Source organism: Antechinus flavipes, chromosome 1 (assembly GCF_016432865.1).
Source record: "Antechinus flavipes isolate AdamAnt ecotype Samford, QLD, Australia chromosome 1, AdamAnt_v2, whole genome shotgun sequence".
NCBI lineage: Eukaryota > Metazoa > Chordata > Mammalia > Dasyuromorphia > Dasyuridae > Antechinus > Antechinus flavipes.
In genome coordinates, this window is record NC_067398.1 from 158,642,417 (window position 1) to 158,665,142 (window position 22,726).

Sequence of the window (22,726 nt, forward strand, 5' to 3'; positions counted from 1 at the left end):
AGAAACAAGTATGTAAAAAATAAGCAAAAATATGATAAAGAAGAAATAGTTGAGAGAAAAGAAACCATAATTAAGAGGTATTGGGAAAGGCTTCCTATAGAAGATAGCATTTTAACATGAAAGATGTCAAGGAAGGCAGTAAACAAAGACATGGAAGAATACTTCAGGCATGAAGGATAATGAGAGATGGAGCATCTCATTTATGGAACAGCAGAGTCCAAGGTCATTGCATTGAAGAATATGTGGTACAGATATAAGAAGACTGAAAAGGTGATAGTGAGAGGCAATACATTATGAACATTTTTGAAAACAAAACAGGGGATTTTACCTTAATTCTGGAGGCAAGAGAGAGCCATTAATGTTTACTGAGTTGGGAGGTAAGGGGTGGAGGGAAGAAATGAGTAAGTGGAGAGGACAGAGTCAGGCCTGTGCTTTAGGAAAATCACTTTCATGTTTCTCAGATCTGCTTTTCTAACTCTCTAGATCTCTAATCTAGTATTTCCAATTATCATTCAACTCAAAGTGAATTGATGTTTTAAACCAAAAATGTTCAAAATTGAACTCAAAATCTCCCCCCCCCCAATCCTTCCCTCTTGATAGAAGCCCTAGTAGTGTCAAGTGCTTTTCATTAGTGTCAAGTGCACTCTCATTCTACTAGTCACTCAGTTATCCTCAGCTCGCCACTTTCACCCTCCAATTCAATCACTTATAAAGAACTGTCTATTCTCATATATGTTCCTTTCTCTTCTCTGACACAGCTGCCATGCTGGCACAAGCTCTTATCCCTTCAACCCATATCTGGATTACTGAAATAACCTCTTGGTGGGTCTCCCAGCCTCAAACCTTTCTCCACGCCAATCCTCTACTCAGCTGTCAAAATAATCTTCCTACAAGGAGGTCTGACTAAAACAGCCTTCTATTCAATAAATTCCAGCAACTCCCTATTAACTTCAGGATCAAATATAAAATTTCCTGTTTGGCTTTTAAAGTGTTTAATAACTTGCTGACTTCCTACTTTTCCAGTCTTATACCTTAATCCTCTCTACATCTTTTTTTGATCCATCTTTTTTTGCCATTCCTTGAATTTTATCTCTTTACTCTGAGCATTTTTACTGACTTTCCTATGCCTGGAATAGTCCTTCCTCATTTCTACATCTCTAATTTCCCTGGCTTTCTTTTTTTCTTTTCTTTTCTTCTTCTTTTTTTAAGTTAAAGATTTTTCTTTTCTTTTTTGTATTTTAAAACTTTTTATTTTGAAAACATATACAAAGATAGTTTTCAATATTCACCCTCACAAAACTTGTGTTTCAAATTTTAAAATTTGAAACATATTTCTCCCTTCCTCATCACCCATCTCCCCTAGATGGCAAGTAATTCAATATATGCCAAACATGTGCAATTCTTCTATATATATTTCCATACATCACATAGGTCATGCTGCACAAGAAAAATCAAGTCAAAAAGGAAAAAAAATGAGCAAGAAAACAAAATAGTGAAAATACTATTTTGTGATCCATACTCAGTCCGCACAGTTCTCTCTATCGCTCTATCACAAGACTATTGGAACTAGCCTGAATCACCTCACTATTGAAAAGAACCACATCCATCAGAATTGATCATCATATAATCTTGTTGATGCCCTGTACAATGATCTCCTGGTTCTGTTCTTTCATTTTAGCATCCAGTTCATGTTAATTTCTCCAGTCTTCTCTAAAATCATCTTGCTGATTTTTTCTTATAGGACAATGATATTCCCATAACATTCATATGCCATAACTTATTCAGCATTCTCCAACTGATGGGCAGCCAGTTTCTTGTCATAAAAAATGGGTTGCTACAAACATTTTTGCACATATAGATCCTTTTTTCCATTTTTATATGATCTCTTTGGGATACAGGCCTAGTAGAGATACTGCTGGATCAATGTGTGTGCACAGTTTGATAGCCCTTTGGGTATAGTTCCAATTTGCTCTCCAGAATGGTTGAATCAGTTCACAACTCCACCAACAATGTATCAGTGTCCCAGTTTTCCCACATCCCCTCCAATATTCAGTATTGTTTTTTCCTGTCATCTCAGCCAATCTGAGAGATAGTGGTACCTCAGAGTTTTCAATTTTTCATATGACTAGAAATGGTTTTAATTTCTTCATCTGAAAATTGTTTATATCCTTTGACAATTTATCAATTGGATAATGGCTAGAATTTTCATAAATTTGAATCAATTCTTTATATATTTTAGAAATGAGGTCTTTATCAGAATCTTAGATGTAAAATGTAGATGTAAAAAAAATTTCCCCAGTTTATTGCTTCTCTTCTAATCTTGTCTGCATTGGTTTTGTTTGTACAAAAAATTTAAACTTAATATAATCAAAAGTATTCATTTTGTATTCCATAATATATTCATTCTAGTTTTTCTTTGGCCACAAATTCCTTCTTCTCCACAGATCTCAGAGGCAGATGATTCTTTGTTCTTTTGATTTTCTTTATATAAATCATATATAAATAAACATATTTATATAAATATCTATCATTTAGACATGATTTAAGTCTAAATCATGAATCCATTTTGACCATATTTTGGTATAGGGTATTAGGTGTGGGTCAATGCCTAGTTTCTGTTCCCTGGTTTTCTTCAAGCCTCACATTCTAGAAGAAGCGTCACCCAGTCCTTATTGCCTTCCTTGAGACTATAGCCGATATATCTGCTATATATTTTGTTTACAAATAGTTTTCTTCTAACTTACTTGAGAGTGAGGATTTTGTTTGGAGGGTTTTTCTTGACCTTTGTTTGTTTTTGTCTTTTGTTTTCCCAACCCTCAGTGACTGGTATCACTGTGCTACGTGATTGGTATCATCGTGCTATGTGATTGGCCAACTGCTTTCCATTTCAGGAGTGTTGACAAATTACATTCCTAACAACTCATGTTTATGACCTTTGGGTTGACAAAACACTATTTTTCACAAGCACAGATCAGGAGTATATACAACTAATAGTATTTCACTAATGGGGAAACTGAGGGTCAGAGTAGTTAAATGGATAGCTTTTGTTCACATGACCATTAAATGTCATTCCTGATGCAGTGTCTTTTCCCTTAAATCTTGCTGGCATTAATTCTTGAAGACCCAGAGGAATCAATATAAGCAGAACTTAAATGATACCATGTTAGGAATTTAGGAAATATTTTGGGGGCAAGAAGGGCACTTCTAATACTCTTCAAACTACATAGTGAGACTGATTTCCTACTCTTAAAGACAGCCCCAGATGTCTAATGCAGAGGGAAGGGGAAAATTTTAGTCACAGAAACTGATATGTTTGCTCAGTTGAATACACATTTTCCAAATTTGTATATTCATTAAAAAAAATTACAAGTGATTAGCTTTCTAAATGAATCATTGTCTTTATTTAAATAAAGACCAACCAAATAAGGATCACAATGAGCCTTAAATAAAGGAAAAGTATAGCTTAGCAAGCTTACTTACATGCAGCTTCATCCACTGACAATTCATTGGCCAGAATGCCACCGATTTTGCTAAAAGACGGCATCTGTATTCCATACTTCTCAAGTTCCTTCCTCATGTTACTGATCTCTTCCTCTATATGAAAAAAAAAAAATGCAGGAGAAAAGGAAATGTAGATCAGAGATTAAGATTTTCAAAGCTTTACTTTGAAGCCAGCATAAGCACAGATAAAAGAAACTTAGAACTATAGAACTGAAGGAACAGGATAGCAGAAACCATGGGAAATCATATATTCTGATTTCTTCATTTTTACAGGTAAAGAAACTTTTCAACTGAGAGAGGAAGTGAATAGCTTTTAAAGGCCTTCTACCTAAGTCAATACAGAGTTGGAACAAGAATTCGGGGATCTTTGATTCCTAATTCAGTGACCTTTCTCACATATGAAGCATCTTAATAAGTGATTTATGTAGTTTCTATAAGCTTTAAGGATAGTTCTCAATTTATTAGTCACAGAGAAGAAACTGAAAATTTTATTTATATATACATATATGTAAATCCCACTAAAGTCACCTTCTGTTGCTGTCTAATAGCATGGAGGTGAACCTCAAGTTCAAAAGATTTTGCCAAACAAACAAGTCCTGGCGGATTTCCTGAAGATGAAAATGGCATATCTGTCATCAAAATAATTTGGAGTTTGGAAGACTCATCTCTACACTAGTTGTAGAGTGATGTTTTTGTTATATCAACTCTCAATGACTAGCTACTAAGTTATGGAGGACTTATGATTTTTACTAGTGGAACATCCACTGACCATGAAATTGGATATTCTTGAAGCAGGAAAGTAATTGAATAAATAGATTAGTACCTGTAAAGTCTACTTTGCCCAACAAATCCTGGATCTGTGGTGCTATTCCTAATTTGAAGAGATATAAACTGAAAGATAAAACATAAATTAATCAGAAATGTTATGCCTGTTAATCATAGATTACAGAGTTTGTTTGTTTTTTAATCTTATAGGGAACTTAGACATCACTTTGTCCCAGATCTTAATTTTACATATGAAGCCCAATAATCATTTTCTGCTGACTACCTTCCTAGTTTGCTTTAATATCTTCTTCATAAGCCAAGAAAACAATGACTACAAAATGCAAATTGAAAGAATATCAAAAATGAGTATATCAAAATTATTAAAATCAAGCATGACTCAAATCAAGAGATAAGAGTATGGAAATGTTTTGCATAACTTCACATGTGCCTTCTCAACTGGGGGAAGGGCAGGAAGGAAAAGAAAAAATCTGTAACAAAAAAAATGTAAAAATTTGTTTTACATATGAGGGGAAAATGAAATATTAAGTTTAAAAAAACCATAAGAGGATATTCCTGACCCACTCCTTTATGAAGGGTGGAGGTACATAACTGTGGCACATGGATGTTGTCAAATGTTTTCCAGTACAGTGTTTGCTTTGATTTTCTTTTCTGCATTTTCATGGTTTAAAAATATTTAAAAACATATGATTCTTTGGGAGGGGAAAAAACAGGCAAATTGGGGAAAACTATGATGACACAGAAAACAAAAGACATTAATAAAAACTTATTTTAAAAACCTCATTTATATATGAAGGTCAACAGAATTGATCTTAATTTGAACAACAAAATCTTATATTTTATATGCTTTATTATGAGATTATTTTCCATATGCCTTTATTTACTCAACACCATCCTATAGAAGAGGTTATATTATGCTAATTTTACATGGAGTGAGGTGTCTAAAATTATACATTTATTAATTAAGAAAGTAGAGACTCAAATCCATTTCTTCTGACTCTAGGATCTGGGATAAGAATAAAAGGCAGAGCCAGTATTTGGTCAAAAGATACTTTTATATCATCAACCCTTGCCTACCTGTGCAAAAAGTGATATATGGCTAAATCACAAATTGTAATTAATGACCAAAAGATTAATATTTGCTTTGGCATAAATCATGCCATCCTAGTAACACAGCAGAGGAGTTCTGAAATATCTGAAAAAAAATAAAAATTAACCAATCCAAGTTACTGAATACTAAATCTGTTAATATTAATTTATATTTTTTATACACGTAAAACTGATTGTTAAAAAGCACATTAAAACCATTTGACTGAAAGGATGATACCAGGATAATTTTAAAAACACAATGAAGATATTAGATGATTCATAAATCAACAATTAGACAACATACTTTAATTCTTTTTTAACCCTAAGTAATGAATCCTGCTTTTAGTTAACCTTCTCACATCCATCTGTCCAAAGGGGATTAAATTTGGCCAACCATTTTCTGACAATTTTTTCTGACTGATTAATATGTTTTGTTTGTTCAATGGAGCCATCAGTTCTCAGTTCTGTCCTTAGACCAATTTTTAAGTATCCCTACACCTTTCACTACATAATTTTTTATTTAATTATCCAAATAATTTTATCTTTGTGACCATTGACATAAAAGCATTCTAACTAGAAACTTAAAGGGACACAATGAAATACAAAAGAAAGGAAGCAAGGAATCTAATTAGTTGGAAATATTTTTGAGATTTATTATTTTCAGATGTAGAAAGATGAAGCAAATTTAATCATAATTCTTTCCCTTCATAAAATACTTTATTAAAAGATTGCTTAAGATCACTGTAATATTCATCCAAATCAATAAAATTAAGACCAATTTTTGTAATGTAAAACTATCAACTGAGGTAAAGTCATTCATTAAAATTTGTCTAAATTTTAGGGGCTTGGAGAGAAGGAAGAAAATAAGCAGTTATCTAGTATCCACTATGTGCCATTTTTGTTAATCAGTTTTTACTCATTTAAATTTGCATCAATTTTATATACACATACATAAATAAACAATATATATGTGTGTGTGTGTGCATATAAACACACATATAGACATGCACTCACTTGAGACGTACAATAATCCTGTGTATAAATACATGCACATATAATGTGTATGTATATAGATGTACATACATAATATATATATATATAAATACACACATATAGACATATATACATACATATATTTGGGTTCTATGTATTACTTCATCTTTTCCTTAGGTGCACAAAAAAAAAAAACCTCTCAATTTTAAAATTTTTTCTACTTTATGTCTTCCAATGGTATTCACTTCAAAAAGAAACACATATGTACATGTATTTGTGCCCAGATTTTCTAAAGTACGTAGAATTAAACTATTCAGTTTACATATTCTTGACATTTGTCTCACTCTAAATATGAACTAAGCAACTTCCACAATACAAAATATTCAAATTTTCCATTCTAGCATTCAAAATTTTACTAATTATATCTGCTTATATGTATTTGATCTTAGTAAATAACAGGATGCTCACAACCAATATTTTTGATTTATAAAATTAGTTACCACAAGGTGGTGCTGATAAGTTGTTTTTAACATTCAATAATCTAAGTTGTCCTTACTTTTTAAACTCATTAAAAAAAATCAATGAATCACACAATATATTACTAAAAGGGACCAAGAAGAATAGGAGGATATCATGTTTATTTCTGCATCTTATTTATAAAGTGCTGGACTCATAGCAGACAGTTAAATGTTCCTTAAAAGGGGCATTTATTCAAATATAATTTTATTGAAAATTGGCCTATTTTGACAAATAACAAATAACCTGTGACTTGTCTTAGGTTACATTATTTCTACATAAGATTACTTATAACAGTTGAGATTTGAGCTCTGAATTCTTGATAATACATAGGATTTTCACACTTAAAATTCTACATTGAACTAGCCAAGTTCAAGCACATTACTCAGAGAGGATAAATGTTTACTAGGAAGCCGTATTTGTTCAGTATTCCCAAGCAACAACAATCCCCAATAGTTCCCCTCTCCCCTAAGCATTTTCATTCAAATGAAGCAATTCATTACCTGAAACACTAAGCAAATCCACAATGAGACTTAAAAAAAAAGACCCATCACACACACACACACACACACACACACACACACACACACACACACACATTTCTTAGTCTTTCAAGAATGAATTTATTAAGCACCTTTTAAAGTTGCATGCCTCGCATGCAGGGCTGAGAGCATTCTAAAGGGAACTGAAGAATTAATGATCACCCCCCCACCCCCTACTCCCCCACTGTATAAAAAAAAGAAGGCGCTTTTGTCTAACATGAGCCTCTTTACATACAGGGCTTTACTGGCAACAAAGCTATATGCATCTACATGGCTAGAACTTGAATTCTATTTGTTACTATTTCTATGCATAATAGCAATTCAACTCCAGGAAACCTTCTTGTGAAAGGTCCCAAACTACAATTATTTTTTTTTTCCTATTGGCACAAGGAGATGAAAAAAAAAAAATCTATTGATGAAATGCAAACTTGAAAAAGCAGGACTTAGCTCTCTTCCAGGCACTTACAGGCAGGTATACCTCATTAGAAACAATAGTGTCGAATCTGAAATCTGTCAAGAACATTTAAACAAATTTAACAAATTTGATCAGGAGACCCACATTTGAGTTATTAGTTCTCTTAGCACTAAGTATAACTTTGTATCAGTCAAATCTTTTTTGGCTTCAATTGCATTATGGGGCCACTAGATTTACTCTCTAAGATTCATTCTGAATCACTCAGTGATTCTCTAGTTTAAATGATACAGATATAAGTAGTTATTTCAGTCTCTGGATTATGGATTCAGTTTTCATGTGGACCAGTTGGCATTCTTTAATTCCATGGCTACAAACTAATTGGAGATCCTAACTCTAAGCAACCATCTTTCAAAATTATGGAACTGATCCAGAGAACCCAAGGAGTCCAAAGACCTAGCCTAACCTATTATATAAAGTTTTACAAGGAAATTGTTTTACAAGGAAGTAGTATTACTACTACTACTGTTAAATAGTATCACTATTGACAAATAGATCTTTTTTAATTTTTCCAAGTATTTTGTTTTTCCAAATACATGTAAATATAGTTTTCAACATTCATTTTTATTCTAAAAATTTCTCCCTAACTCCCTCGCCTCCCACCTCCCTAAGCCAGCAAGCACAATCCTTTTAAACATATTTCCATAAGACAGATATTATATTTTAAGGGTGTTTGTGGGTATACACACCAATGACAATAGATAAATTTAAAGAATCTCTGCAGTGGATCCTTTCATGGAACGCAATATTTTATTGTGTAATCATCTCTGAAATGTCTCTAACTTAACATGTTTGAATCATTATTTGAATGTAGTTTATTCAGATAGATATTTACTATCACAAGATTATTTAATCAAACTGGAAAAGAAATATAGCATTTTGAATTCATGTGCAATTCAATTAATTTTCATTTTATACTCAGCATCGCTTATCTAAGTGAATATTGTATTCTAACACTTCCCACACCCCCCTTTATTATACATGAAAGTTATAATCCACCATTCCAGGATTGTTGTAAATTAACCTCTTTACCAAAAATGTGGGACCTCTAAATCTCTAAACCACAAATTAGTAAGAAATGGGCCAAAAAGATCATGTACCTTAGAGCTCAATGCCCTAGAAATGGCAAGAATCTCCAATAAACAAGGGCTTGACCAATTCCAAATAATTCTTGGAGTTTGCAAGTTTTTAACATTTTGAAGAGTTACCTTAACAGCACTTTATTCATAATTTGAGGCACAATTTTGTTTCAACATGAAATCACCCACATTAATGCCCATATAAATAACAGTAAAAATTGGATGCATTACTAAGGTGTTACCATGCTATTCAAAAATGACTTCTTAGTTATTGCTAGCTAAGAAATATTAATAGCATTCCTCCACATTTATGCTATTCAAGAACACTTTAATCAAGGAAGAGCCAGCTTGACCACTAAGATCAGGCATTTTGGATATTGTGCTTTTCTCTGATTCAAATTAATCATTAAATATATTCTAAGTACTACATGGGGCAAACCTTTTGTTTGTTTATTTTTGTACATATATTTAGCTCCTACTTTTAACTTAGCAACTAATTTAAATTGAAAATGTTCTAAATTATGATCAGTCAATTGAAACTTCTCTTTCTTTATTATTATAAGAGATAGGTCTCTGATGGGGAACACTGGAAAATATTGGCAATATAAAAACAAACTATGTTGACCACAATTTATTTTTAAAAATTCAAATGTAAGGACAGCCAAGTGGCGTAGTAGTTAGAGCACCAGCCCTGAAATCAGGAAGACCTGAATTAAAATCTGGCTTCAGACACTTAATACTTCTTAGATGTATGACCCTGGGCAAGTCACTTAACTTAATTGCCTCAATCAAAAAAAATTTTTTTAATGTATTTCAAAATTCAAATACATTTTTAAAAATTCAAATTTCAACATCATATTTATTCATGAGTGTGCCTATTTGCTTATCAGTTCCCTGGCAAAATGGAGGGGCTTGAGGGAATGGGAAACGAGAAGATTAAGCTTTAAGACTGGACAATCAGGACTTAATAAAAGTGAGAGAAGAAACCAGGTTGTACACAAATGGCAGTATGAGATCACTAGGGACAGAATAGATAACAGAAGACAGAATCACACCTAAAGTTTGCTTAGGTTGACCTTATTAATGGATTGATATTAGGGAGAACTAAAATATTCAAATTAACAGGTACTTTGCTAAAACTGGGAATACAAAGAAAACTAATATAATCCCTATACTCAAGGAGTATTCTATTCTATTAGGAAAATACATGAACATAAAAAAGTACATAGATAATCATAAGGAAGGTCAGTACAAGTTAGGCAAAGACGATGCTGCCTGTTAAGGGACTATTTTTTTTCCCTTTTGTATTCCCAGTGCCTAACATGGTTCTTGGCACAAAGTAGACCCTTAATAAATGCTTGCTGAATAATCTGTGACTTTTTTTTTTTGTTATTCAGAAAGGATAACACCACCATGACCCACAAGAACACTATATAGAAAAATGGGTCTATCTATCAAAGGGGAAAGGATTTGCATTTGGTGTAATAGGAAACTTTATTAAAGTGAGTAACACCATACTAGACTGCCATAAAAGTATCATCTTGAAGTTACCAGGTTGCTGAGCTTACTAACATTTATTAAAATAAAAAAGGCAGGCTTCAGCTATTCCCTCTTCTCTCTTCTCTCTATAGGATGTCCTTTTGTGATCTCCATCCCAATTAATACTTCCAGACAGATAAATCCCACATCTATCTGTCTAGTCTCTCCTCTGAACTCCAGCACCTCATCTCCAGTTCCTGCCAGAAATTTCCACTAGAATATCCATCTGACACCTCAACATGTCAAAAACTACATCTATTATCTTTTTTCCAAATCACTCATCCACTAAGTTTCCCTATTTCTGCTGAGGATTATTTAATAATTCTTAAATTGGGAAGTGACACAGTCAGATCTTTGCTTTAAGATATATGAAAGATGATTGGAGCAGAGATTACTGAAGTGAGAGACCATTTAGAAATCTATTATAGATAAACTATGCAAATGATCATGAAAGCCGTATACATGTGTGATCATTTGAGGATCTCATCATATTCAACAGATTAAATGATAATCTCTAAACTGATGATTTTCAGATCTCCTTATCAAACTGTAACCTCCATGTTCCAAATGCCTTTTTGGATATCTTGAACTGAACCTGAACGTGCTAGAGACATCTAAGAATTAACATGTCCAAAACTGAACTCATTATCTTTCTCAAACACTCTGAAATTCTTTACTATCAAGGGTACTACCATTTTCCTACTTATTCAGACTCACAATCTATTATCATCCAAGACTCTTCTACTTCTCTCTCTATCTCTCTTTCACACATAAACACTCTGTGCATGAGTATGCACAAATCCAATCTATTCCTGAATCAATTTTAACAGTAACAGATCTCTCATATAATTCTCCTTCTTCCCTCTGAAACTGCTACTACCTTGGTAAAAGCTTGCATCACTGCTCACTTTGATTACTGCAATAGCCTCCTAGTTGCTTTCTCAACCTTTGGTTTCTCTATATTCCAGTCTATCCTCCAAATAGCTATCAGATCTCCCTAAAGCCTAAATCAGAGCATGCTACTCACTTCATGATACAGTGGTTCCCTATCACCTCCAGGATTAAAAATAAAGTCTTCTGTTTCACATTCAAAGTACTTCATAACCTATCCTCCTCCTACCTTTCAAGTCTTTTAACACCTGACAATAGCCTCCTTGTTATTACTCATACAAGACACTCTCAATTCCATACATTTTCACTGGCTGTCCACCAAGGTAAAGAATTCTACCTCTCCTCCCCCTAAGTTCCTTCAAGTCCCAGCTATCTTTTACAAGAAGCCTGATTGCTCTTGATGTTTGTGTCCCTCTCTATTGATTATCTCAATTCATCCTGTATATAGCTTATTTGTACATAGTGGTTTGTATGTATGAATGTACAAATAAATATTTATTAAGGTCTTAAGTTCAAAGCTTGGTACCAAGTGCTAACAAAAGAGGGAGGAAAGAGAGAGAGGAAGAGAAGGAAAGGAGAACAGTTTAAATTCTAAGTGATTGAAATATCACATAAGAGATTTCAACTATAAATCAGATGGGAAAAAGTGTTATTACAGTATGATGACAAAGTAGGCAAAAATTCATCACCTGTAATGCTATTTCTACTGACAAAAACATATCCATTTCTGATGTTGAATAATTTAATGATGACAAGTATAATGGTACTTAGAACTTTCTTGTCTAGGACTTCATTAATAGTGGCTGCACCATCCATAAAAGCAATTATTCAATTATAAGGCCACTGGGATATCTTTTTTCAGTGACTGTTGAAAGCACCTAAGCTGAAAAGCAGAGTTTGTGGTCTCAGAGACACTCTACTTCCCAAAGTCCTTTGGTTGTGGGCCCTGAATGATCTTTATCAGAGACATTAAGGAGGTAGTGGTAGTCTAGGGGATGATAATGATTTGGCTTCCGTGGCAAATGCTATCTCCCAATTCTTCCTAAGGATGCTCTGATGCTGCACTTGGATCGTAGTTGGTGGGGATGACTGGCCCTCTTTCTCCATAGAAATTGCTTCCTAGGCTGTAGCCTAGGGAGCTTAATTGGAAACAAATGCTATCATTACTAGTATTAGGCTTCTTTTGCCTATGAAACTTGGAGTTGAACAATCACAAGATCCAGCCCCATCATTTTATCAAGAGAACTGAGACTCAGGGAGATTAAATGATTTGACCAAGAAATATGTATAAGTGACCAATACCTTATATAAAAAAATCAAGTACTCTATTGTACCTATTCTATGGTATTCTACTGCCTCAGCCAATGAACAATCAGTATATATCATATGTAACTAAGAATGTCCTCTCAGAAAAATTTTTCCAAGAGAATTTGTTCATCGCATCTGTATATGATCAGGAAATAATAAGAAAGCTCTTCTTTGTTTATGAAACGATTTAAATTATTAAATCATCTTTGCAACTAGGGTACATTTAAAAATTGGTAAGCCTTAGTATAGCTCCACAGAACCTTGGAAGAGAGAGACAATGACATCACCCCAAAAAAACTTAACCCATCTATCTATAAGTAGCTTAACAAGAAAAAAACCCCACATATCCACTTCAGAAAATCACTTCAACTTAACTTGAGGTACTTGATATTGAGCAGTTTATAGTCTAAAGAGTTCTGTACCACAATGCATATTCACAAGTATAATGTTAAAATCATGGGGCAGGTCCTTGACCATACATAGACCCAATATTAACTCCCACACCTAAAAAGAACAAGAACAAAGTCCCTCAAAACCAAACCTTGTCTTGTAAAAGTTAACTTTTTATCTTTTTGTGAGTTCTCTAACAATTTCATTTGCATTCTTTTCTTCTCTCACTCAATTAATATTACTTCATTTTTTAATTTGAAAATTTTTCTTAGTGTTTTGTTTTATATCCTGGTAATTTCTGAATATACAATGAGCCTTGTATGGAAGGGAGGGGGGGAAGGAAGGAGGCAAGGAAGAAGGAAGAGAGGAGAGGAGAGGAGAGGAGAGGAGAGGAGTGGAGAGGAGAGGAGAGGAGAGGAAAAGAGAGGAGAGGAGAGGAGAGGAGAGGAGAGGAGAGGAGGGAAGGAGGAAGGAAGAGAAGTAGGAAGGGAGGGAGTTAGGAAAGAAGGAAGGAAGGAAGGAGGGAAGGAGGAAGGGAAAGAATAATACAGTTCAAAAAAATCTATATACCCACTGAATCCAACAGTATATACCTATAGTTTCCTACTTCCCCAAGAAAGGTGATGTTTCATGACCTTTTATAATCATTGTAATTATATGGAATCATCTTCAAAGGCAAACATTTTTGGATAACATGCTATATAAGAGCCTTAGTTATCATAAAGACAGTCTTATCAGAGAAAGAGACAGGTGTTAGTGAGGGGAGGGAGAGATTCAGTTATGGTGAATAAAAAAAAAATTTTTAGCAATGACAATTTCATGAGACCAACATTTCTGCAAAGTATCATGAATTATGCAAATCCTTGAAGCCTCCTCGGCTATGTACCAGCACTCTGAATTTCCATGCCGCGTTAATCAGATTCTTCCTTCCATTAGTTATATATGTGCATGTATTATATTTTACCACCAGGCCAATTAGAAGGCAAGCTCCTTGAAAACAAGAACTACTTGAACTTTGTGATCTCAGTGCCTTACCATGCCTAAGACATAACAGACAATAAATGTATTTTGAATTAATTGGAATGGAATCGTCACACTAAAACTATCACCAAGTAAAGCTATACATTATAACCCAAACTCAATTATTGAAATCTGACTCCATAATGAACTACTAAAGAAATCATTTCCTTTTGACAGGAAATAAGGCAAAAGAGTCAGGAAGAAGTTAATATAAACTCCTAACTATTTTATATGCCAGCAAAAAGACTTCAACTAACAGGAAATACAAAGCAGATGTTGTAGATCTAATTTTAAATTGAAATTAGATATTAAGTACTGAAATTATTAACTATGAGTGCATAGTATCTAAAATTATGTAATAAGTGTTTTTAATTTTCCTTCTATAATTTCATCTTTTAATAACTAATATAGAATTATGTTGTTGAACTTGCATAATTCTCCCCTTTTACTAAATACTAAATATTGATGTAATAATTTTAAAAGATTAGAAAAATTACATGAAAAGATTACTTTTGAACTTCTCTCTACATAGTCCTCAGTACATCTTTTTATTGAAGTAAGTGGATAAAAGATAAATATTTCATTAAATTTCTAAGATGAAAGTTAAGTATTTGTAGAAAAGAACAGAAAAATCAATAGTGGTAGCCATTTATGTTTGTTGTTATTGTTATTCTTTGCAGATTAAATTTGGCTATATTTAGGAAGACATCAGCATCACAATTCAAAAAATTTCAGTGACTTAAAATTATAATTATAGGAAATATAATAATACTTCATTAAATTTTTAATCAATAAAAATTTATAGCATCTAATAAAGGAATTTTTTAGACGAGAAATTTTGAGAAGATAGACTTACTTTTCCTTAAAATCTAGAACTTATGGTTTCTTGTATTGTATCTTTTTTCCTACCTTAGTGCATGAATGCAATATATCATTCGAGGTATGTTTTTCCGATCATAGACATCTGTTGTTTCTGGATAAAAGATCTGAAATATAAAAAGGCACTAATATTTAGTCTACTAAAATAAGCCTTTCAAAAAATACCCATATATTATGCAATACAATTAGATTTAGCATATCCTTGTAGACTCAAAGTACTTAATGAGCACTAGTGAATATTCATTTATAGAAACTGAATTTATTTTTGCTATAATTTACTCCACACACATATCTATTATCAATGTTGTTTCATTCATTCATTCATAAATGTTGGCTCTTCTTTGTATCCAGAGGAACATGCAAAAAGTGCCATCTACAAAAAGATTGACATCACTGAAGAGTGAAAATACCACTGGAAATAAACTGAAGTTTTCCCCTCGAGCTTATCTATCTTAATGTTTTCAAAGACCCTATGGATCTGGGAAGGTATAAGAAATATAAAAAGCTGAATGGATCATCTACAAACAATCTATGGACATCTATGGAACAAGAAAGAGTATCAGTACTCATTTTAGCAAAATAATCAATTTAAGGAGATTTTGCAACAGAACTTTGCCTCTATACTCAAAGGATAAATAGAGATTAGTTATCAGAACTGAATTTTAAGTGCCAAAACAATGATACTTTAATTTAGCAATGAGAAACACTATTCAAACATTTGGAGTTCTGTGAGAACTCAGGGACAAATCAAATTGACCAAGCAGGGTATTGTCTATTTGTATTATCTGATACATGCTGGTGAAATTTCTCTTTGGAATAAAGTAATCTTTGTTTATCAATATCAACTACATCATTGTATAGAAAGCAGAGGCTTTATAATAATTTTCATAATAGAGATCATATATGTTGTTCATATGTTACAGTGATGAACAATGTAAATATACACTAAAGAAAAGAGGAAAGAGTTTTATTTACTATGAATATGGAGTCTAGAAGCAACTGCTATAACCCCAGGACTTTCTTTTCAACTTTCCATTTAATGACTCTTGGTTTCATCATCTGAAAAATAGGGACAACAATAGTACCTATTTCCCAGGGTTATTGTGAGGATCAAATGAGATAATATAGGTAACATGATTAGTACAAAGCCTGGTACGTAAAAGCAGGATATCTAGTACATATCAACCTGTAGCATGATCCTGAACTGATGACCATGTTAATCTCTTCTCTGCCAAATTTTTTCAACTTAAAATTGCTTTTTTCTCCCTCTCTGATATCATGTATCTGATGTAATCCTGAAGATAAATGAGACATTTACTTTTTAGCCAACTTTCTGGAATGCATTCATTCCATAAAGTAGGAGAAATTTATATTAATATTTGAAATTAAGAAAACTCAAGTAAATAAATAACATAGCCATCAAGAAAATATGCTAACTCATAAGGGAAAAGTGCTAAAAATTAGATTATTTCAAGAAAAACTGAACTTATATATAAAAATCTTTAAAAAGAATGCTTTTACAACATTGGAAAAGATGGAGATTTATGTAGACTCATCTACACACACACACACACACACACATGCAGAGTGTGTGTGTGTGTGTGTGTGTGTGTCTGTGTGTGTGTGTGTGTGTGGTATCTATATATAATTATGTGTCTGATTTCAATGGCTTATGGAAATAACCTGGGGAGGAAACTCCCTCTGTATATGCATTTTGGCAACTCTAAATAATATATATTAGATATTACATGCTATATGCATATACCTAATGAAAGAAATATAGAATTTACTTTAAATTTGCTTTGCTATAATGGTTATCATGGAAGCATGTGGTCCTAAAGAGGTAATCCAGTCCTTTCCTCTTATTTCCATATGTGAGATAATCCATAAGCCATAACTATTTTAAACAATTATTTTTCACAATTCTTATAGGAGATAGGGGGAAAAAAACAACATGGTTGTTTAATTAAGTTAAATTATTCTGATTCAATCCAAAATATATGTGGGGTTAATTAGAGTTAGAGCTTCTTGCTGGGCTTGCCCTCAAGCTTAAAATTTCATTGCTTACCTTGGGGAGTCCAATGGATTCCATTGCTCTCAACCATTGCACAGTATTATCTGTATGACGAAAATGAAGTCCTGATTTCTAGAGGGTAGAGAAAGAATACAATACATGAAAATAAAATGTCATTTAAAATTATGTTTTTCAACAAGATATCTACATGTTATATTTTTTCAAGAAATATAGTTATGAAATGTTTCCTTTTCTAGGCTTAGTTGAGTTATATCAAAGGAGACTAGGTTATGGCTAAATCCCACCAACCCACCTATATATAAATATTAGAATCTTGCTACTTGGAGGGGGTGGGGAGATGGAATGGAAGCAGGATGGTACTGCACAGTGGCTTTTTCATTGTATTTCTTTACCTAAAACTAAATTTAATTTTACACTCATTTATAACTCCATTCCTTTCAGTACCCCCACTCCAAGTGAATAATCCATTTTAAAAGACTCTCATATTAAACATGTATAGTCCAGCAAAACAAATCTACACATTAGCTAAGCCTGCAAATGTCTATTTTTGCATTCAAAGATCCTCTATTTCAATTTCAGTCTTCTTTTCATCAAATATGATATCACCTGTCACTTTTATGGTTTTTAATTAATTCTTACCTAGGCTTTTTGATGGCAGATAAGAATTTTTATCTCATCTCAGGCTACTGCCAAGAGATGAAGAAAGTTACTAGGTATTTGGAAGCAATGAATGGACAGCCTAGCAATCTCAAGAAGGCATAAGAAAGGGGACCTGGATACTTGTAATTTATTATTATCACTACAACTAAGGGCAAATGAATGTAATAACACAGGAAGATATACAACACAAATTTATTTCAAAACAGGAAATTTTTGAAAAAGTAAATCACATACTTAACCCTCAAGTCAAAGATGTGGTCTATCTGGCTAATTTGGACCTAGTTGGTGAAGAAATATTCACTTGTTTTTTTCATGTTCTCCTGAAATAATCCTAACAATTTCCAGTCTCATCTCTCAGCTAGTCTTTCATTGTCCATTCACTGTTTCTGGCTCTGTTGACCTGTTGTTCCAGATTCTTAGGCTTAATGTTTCATTGTTTGAAGAGGAAACCTTAGGCTGCTATTAGTCTTCATTACAATCTTTAAGCACATTAAAACAAAGGTGACAAACTACCCTTTTCTTTATTCTCTTGTTTTCTATGAGGCTTACTATTAGTTAGGACTTTGAAGTCCTAACATTCCATAATAAGGATTAATGACCTTAAAGATCATTTAAGAAAATAATCATCATGTCACCAACAAAGCCAGAAATTTAGGGGGAAAATTAGTCGGTTGTTGTATTTAAGTTTTAACAAGTGTATCACTATTTACATCTCTCAAACATCCTAATAAGCATGTAGATTTTTTCCCCACCCTTTCCCCTCCCCAAACCAGATACACATTCATGAAATAGATAGTCTATTTGAATTATCTCATACATAATGGTGAAATTTCTCTCTGGAGTAAAGTAATTTTTGATTATTAATATTAATAGTTATCTTCCCTGTGGTAAAGTGAGAAAACTGCTGAATTTGGAGTAATGGCACCTAAGTTTGCCTATACGCTATTTACTATCTGAGCAAATTATGTGCCTCTCTAGAAATCAGTTTTCCCATCTGTAGAATGAGGGCATTAGACTAAATGGACTGTAAGATTCCTGCTAATGCTAGATCTGTGATCCCATATGTATACATAGTTACAAAAATCATACAATTTAGCACATTACTATTAATAGTCAGCTAGAGTTGGCTAGATAGGTGTGACACTGGGCAAATCACTTCATTTACCTCAATTTCCTTATCTGTAAAATGAGCTGGAAAAATAAATAGCAAACCAGTATCTTTTTCAAGAAAACTCCAAGTTCATGAAGAGTCGGACATAACTGAAAATCAGCTGAATAATAATAATTGTCAAACTGAATTGACAACAGAGACAATATCTTTACTTCTCGCCTGTTCCCTATAGTACCTAGTAAACTGTTTGAAATTAAGGATATATAAATACTTATTGGGTAGTAGATATATATATAGAGAGAGAGAGTCATAAATTAAGGAGATTAGAAACCTCAGCTTGCAATTTCTTTTTTCCAACATTCCATTCTACATGATTTGGTAAATGAGTAACTTGTTTCATTTTTCTAAGGGCACAGACATGAATAGAGAACACCTACTCCTCTTCCTGGTATGAATCTACAAGTCTGAGCCAAGAGTCCTTCAGGTTTATCAACTATTATTAGATTTTTCATGGTTCAAGCACAGCTTTCTGAATCAGTGACATTCTACAGAATAAAAACAAAATGCTAAGATAGAAATGACCAAATCCTGGATGCTCCTAAAAATAGGAAAGAGATCTCTTATAGCATCTCACAGCTCCATCTCTTTTGTCTGTCTAGTCCTCCATCTCTTGCCCTGTCCCTTTCCTCAAACCTTCATATCTACATCTAATGTATCTGATGATTTCCAGAAGAGAAATTTAGTATGGTCTTCTAATTGAGTGGTGTCTCTCTATCCATAACTTCAATAGTAGAAAGTTAATTAGCTCTGTCTTAATGGAATCACTCAACTCTTTCCATAACTTCAATAGTAGAAAGTTAATTAGTCCTGTCTTAATGGAATTACTCAACTCTTAAAAAATCACCCAATTCTCCTATCTTTGATTTGCCCTTAAATATGGACCCAGGAATCATAGGGAGAGCTTTAGGTATCCAAGAGACAAGTCCAAGGATTGAAATCTCATCAATGAGGATCACTTCTTGTGTCACAAATCAGCACCAACTTGTAGTCTTAAAGAATTGTCACATAGCCAGTTTATGTCAGAGATGGGACTTGAACCCAGATCCTTTTGACTTAAGGCTTGTTCTCTATTCATTACATCATGCTGTCTCCTTGAAAATATGCCAATTTGATAAGTTCTTTCTATAAACATACAAAATAAAAATGATTCTTGCTTTTAACTACAACTAATTTTAAACGCTTTTAATCCCAGAAATAGACCTTAAGAACATTCTTTTCCTCACTGTGATCTTTGATCATTGTGAGTAGTGCTCCTATCTATTTTGTGTGTATCCAGTTTCATGTGTATTTTCCCTCTCATTAGAACTTCAACTTTATAAAGGCAAGGGCTGTTTTTGGGTTTTTTTGTATTGTCAAATTCTAAGTGTTCAATAAAATTTTGTTGGCTAATTGACTGATAGGTGTGTTGAAAAGAGTCCTAGAAGAACTGAGCTGAAATCTCACCTCTGATGAGTGCCATGTTTTTCTCTCACCTTTTTCCAGTTTTTTCTTGTGCAGCAATGGAAATATGTTGAGAAAAATTGCACAAGTTTAACCTATATTAGATTGCTTGCTATCTATAGAAGGGAATGAGAAAGAGGGAGGGAGAAAAATTTGAAACACAAGATTTTGAAAAGGTGAATGTTGAAAACCATCTTTGCATATATTTGGAAAAATAAAAAAAAACTATTAAAAATAAAAAAAATTTCCACAAAAAAATGATTGGGTTGAAATAGATGAAATAGATTCCTTCAAGTTTTGGACTAATGATTTTGGAGATTCTACTAGTAGTAGTCTCTCAAGTTGTACTTATTCTTCTAGTCTAGCAGAACAATTTTTGGCTCATTTCCTTCCCTATCCATCTTTGATTCTATGGATAGCCACTTCAGTATTGCATTCTGTACTTGACTGTCTTGTCTTTCAAATCTTTTATTTTTAAATCTTATTTTTAAAATGAAATTGTTTCTTACATATAAAGAAATATGTTTCTCCACAATCAAAGATTTACCAGTAGCATTTCACTATTGAAAAAGCATATAACAATTAAGAAATCTGCTAAGGAAAAGTTAACTTTGTTGAAACTACAAAGTATGATGAAGTAAGCTGTCTCTAAAATCCCTGTTTTAGTTATTGGGTATTAGTTATAGTTTAAATAAATCCCTGAACTTCATTTGCTTCTGAACTCCAGGAGAGCAAACAATTCTGTCTTTAATCTACTTTCTTTAGTTCTATTTCACACTATGAATTCTAGATATTTGTATTCTAGATCTTTCTTGTTCTGCCTTCCTTCTATTGTTCCCAAATTTTTGCATTCATTGAGCCCTCTTTTCATAAAGAGCCTCCTCCACTATTTTTGTTTAAATCACTTCCTTTCTTTGACATCCTAACACTGATGACTCTTTAAAAATTTTTAAAAATTCAACTTTATATTTTCAGCTTCAAATTCACCCTTATCCTCCCCCCTTCCCAATTCATTGGAAGGCAAGAAAAATTTTATATATATAAAATTCTTAACAAATTTTCCATAGTACTTTGCTTAGGTTTCTTTGTATTTACCTCACTTGTTATGTTGTCTTTTATAGTATGATTCTTCCCTGTGAACTTCTGGAGAGTAAAGTCTGTACAGCATCTTTCCTATCTTTAGCACAAAACAGTGTCTTATACATAGTAATAGATTAAGTATATATTTTGCAAATTTGCAATGCTGTTTTTGTATTCAAAGTACATTTTTATGTTTATTAGAAATGATCTCTAGAAAAAGCTTTAAAAGGAGCTATTAAATACTGTCATGAATAACTAAACTAAAATTTCCTTTATTACTTCATCTGTCCCTGAAAAAAAAAAGGTTATTCCAATAGTAATAAGTTTATCATGTTGACATTGTGGACAGACTGAGAAATTTTGCCAGGCTTATACATGTTGGACCTAAAAGCTCATGTCAATTTGCCAAGCTTGATGTAACTTATTCAATCAAGAACTTGCTTGCTAGTGCTAACTCAGATTTTCCAGAGTTCATTCTGAAGATAAATTTCTAAAGATTATATAGTCATAGAGTTTAAAGGATCTTTGGAGATCATACAGTCCAATCCTGGGTCTGACAAATGACTCGACTCTATATAACTCCCTACTATCTACTAGAGCATTTCCAGGGACAGTAAATAAATACCAGTTAAGAAAGTATTCTGTCCTCTTTTATTTTTTCCTCTTTTTCTTTCTTTCTTTTTTTAAAGACTAAATTCCACTATCTTTCCCAGGCTGAAAATGCAGTGACTAGTGAAATGCTAAAAATTCCAATATGATTTCTCCATTTTTCCAGTTTAACTTAATTTGCACCTTCTAGGGGAGGATCACTCCTCCCATGCCTATCCCTTACTCCTGAGCTTAATCTATTTGTGCTGAATATCGACACCTAATTCACTTTAGGGCTATTGCAAGCTCAAAATTCTGAAACTTAAATAATACATTAGTGTCAGCCTTCCCTAACAGCAGGGATATTAAGTATGGGTCATACCCAGCCTTCATTCTACTATTAAAAAAAAAAAAGCATTTTGAGGCAGATGGTACAGATTAAAAATCTTCACTATGATATTTCTGCATGTTTTACCCTGAGCAAGTCACAAACTCTCTGAGCTTCATACCTCATCAGGAAAATGAATGGATTAGGCTAGATTTGGGTACTTCTTTTTGGTGTCAGTCTGGTGAAATCTCTGAATCCCTTCTCAGAATAATATATAAATATATAAAATATATATGATATATAAATATTATAAATATATATGTATAACATATAAATATATAAAATAAAAATAGATTGCCTTACAAAGGAAACCAATTATATTAAAATACAGCTAGGAATGGAACACCAAGTGAGGAAGACAA

At 32.9% G+C, this 22,726-nt stretch overlaps 1 protein-coding gene across 1 annotated transcript in view; it reads right to left on the reverse strand.

The window, feature by feature from the left end:
* The window catches only part of IQGAP2 (IQ motif containing GTPase activating protein 2), a 318,878-nt gene that overhangs the window by 116,008 nt on the left and 180,144 nt on the right, over window positions 1–22,726 (reverse strand). The window contains exons 4-7 of the mRNA XM_051992014.1: window positions 17,071–17,148; window positions 15,033–15,109; window positions 4,325–4,392; window positions 3,481–3,594 (exon numbers count right to left, since the gene is read on the reverse strand). Coding sequence (XP_051847974.1) covers window positions 3,481–3,594; window positions 4,325–4,392; window positions 15,033–15,109; window positions 17,071–17,148 — 337 coding nt within the window. The remainder of the gene's footprint in view (window positions 1–3,480; window positions 3,595–4,324; window positions 4,393–15,032; window positions 15,110–17,070; window positions 17,149–22,726) is intronic.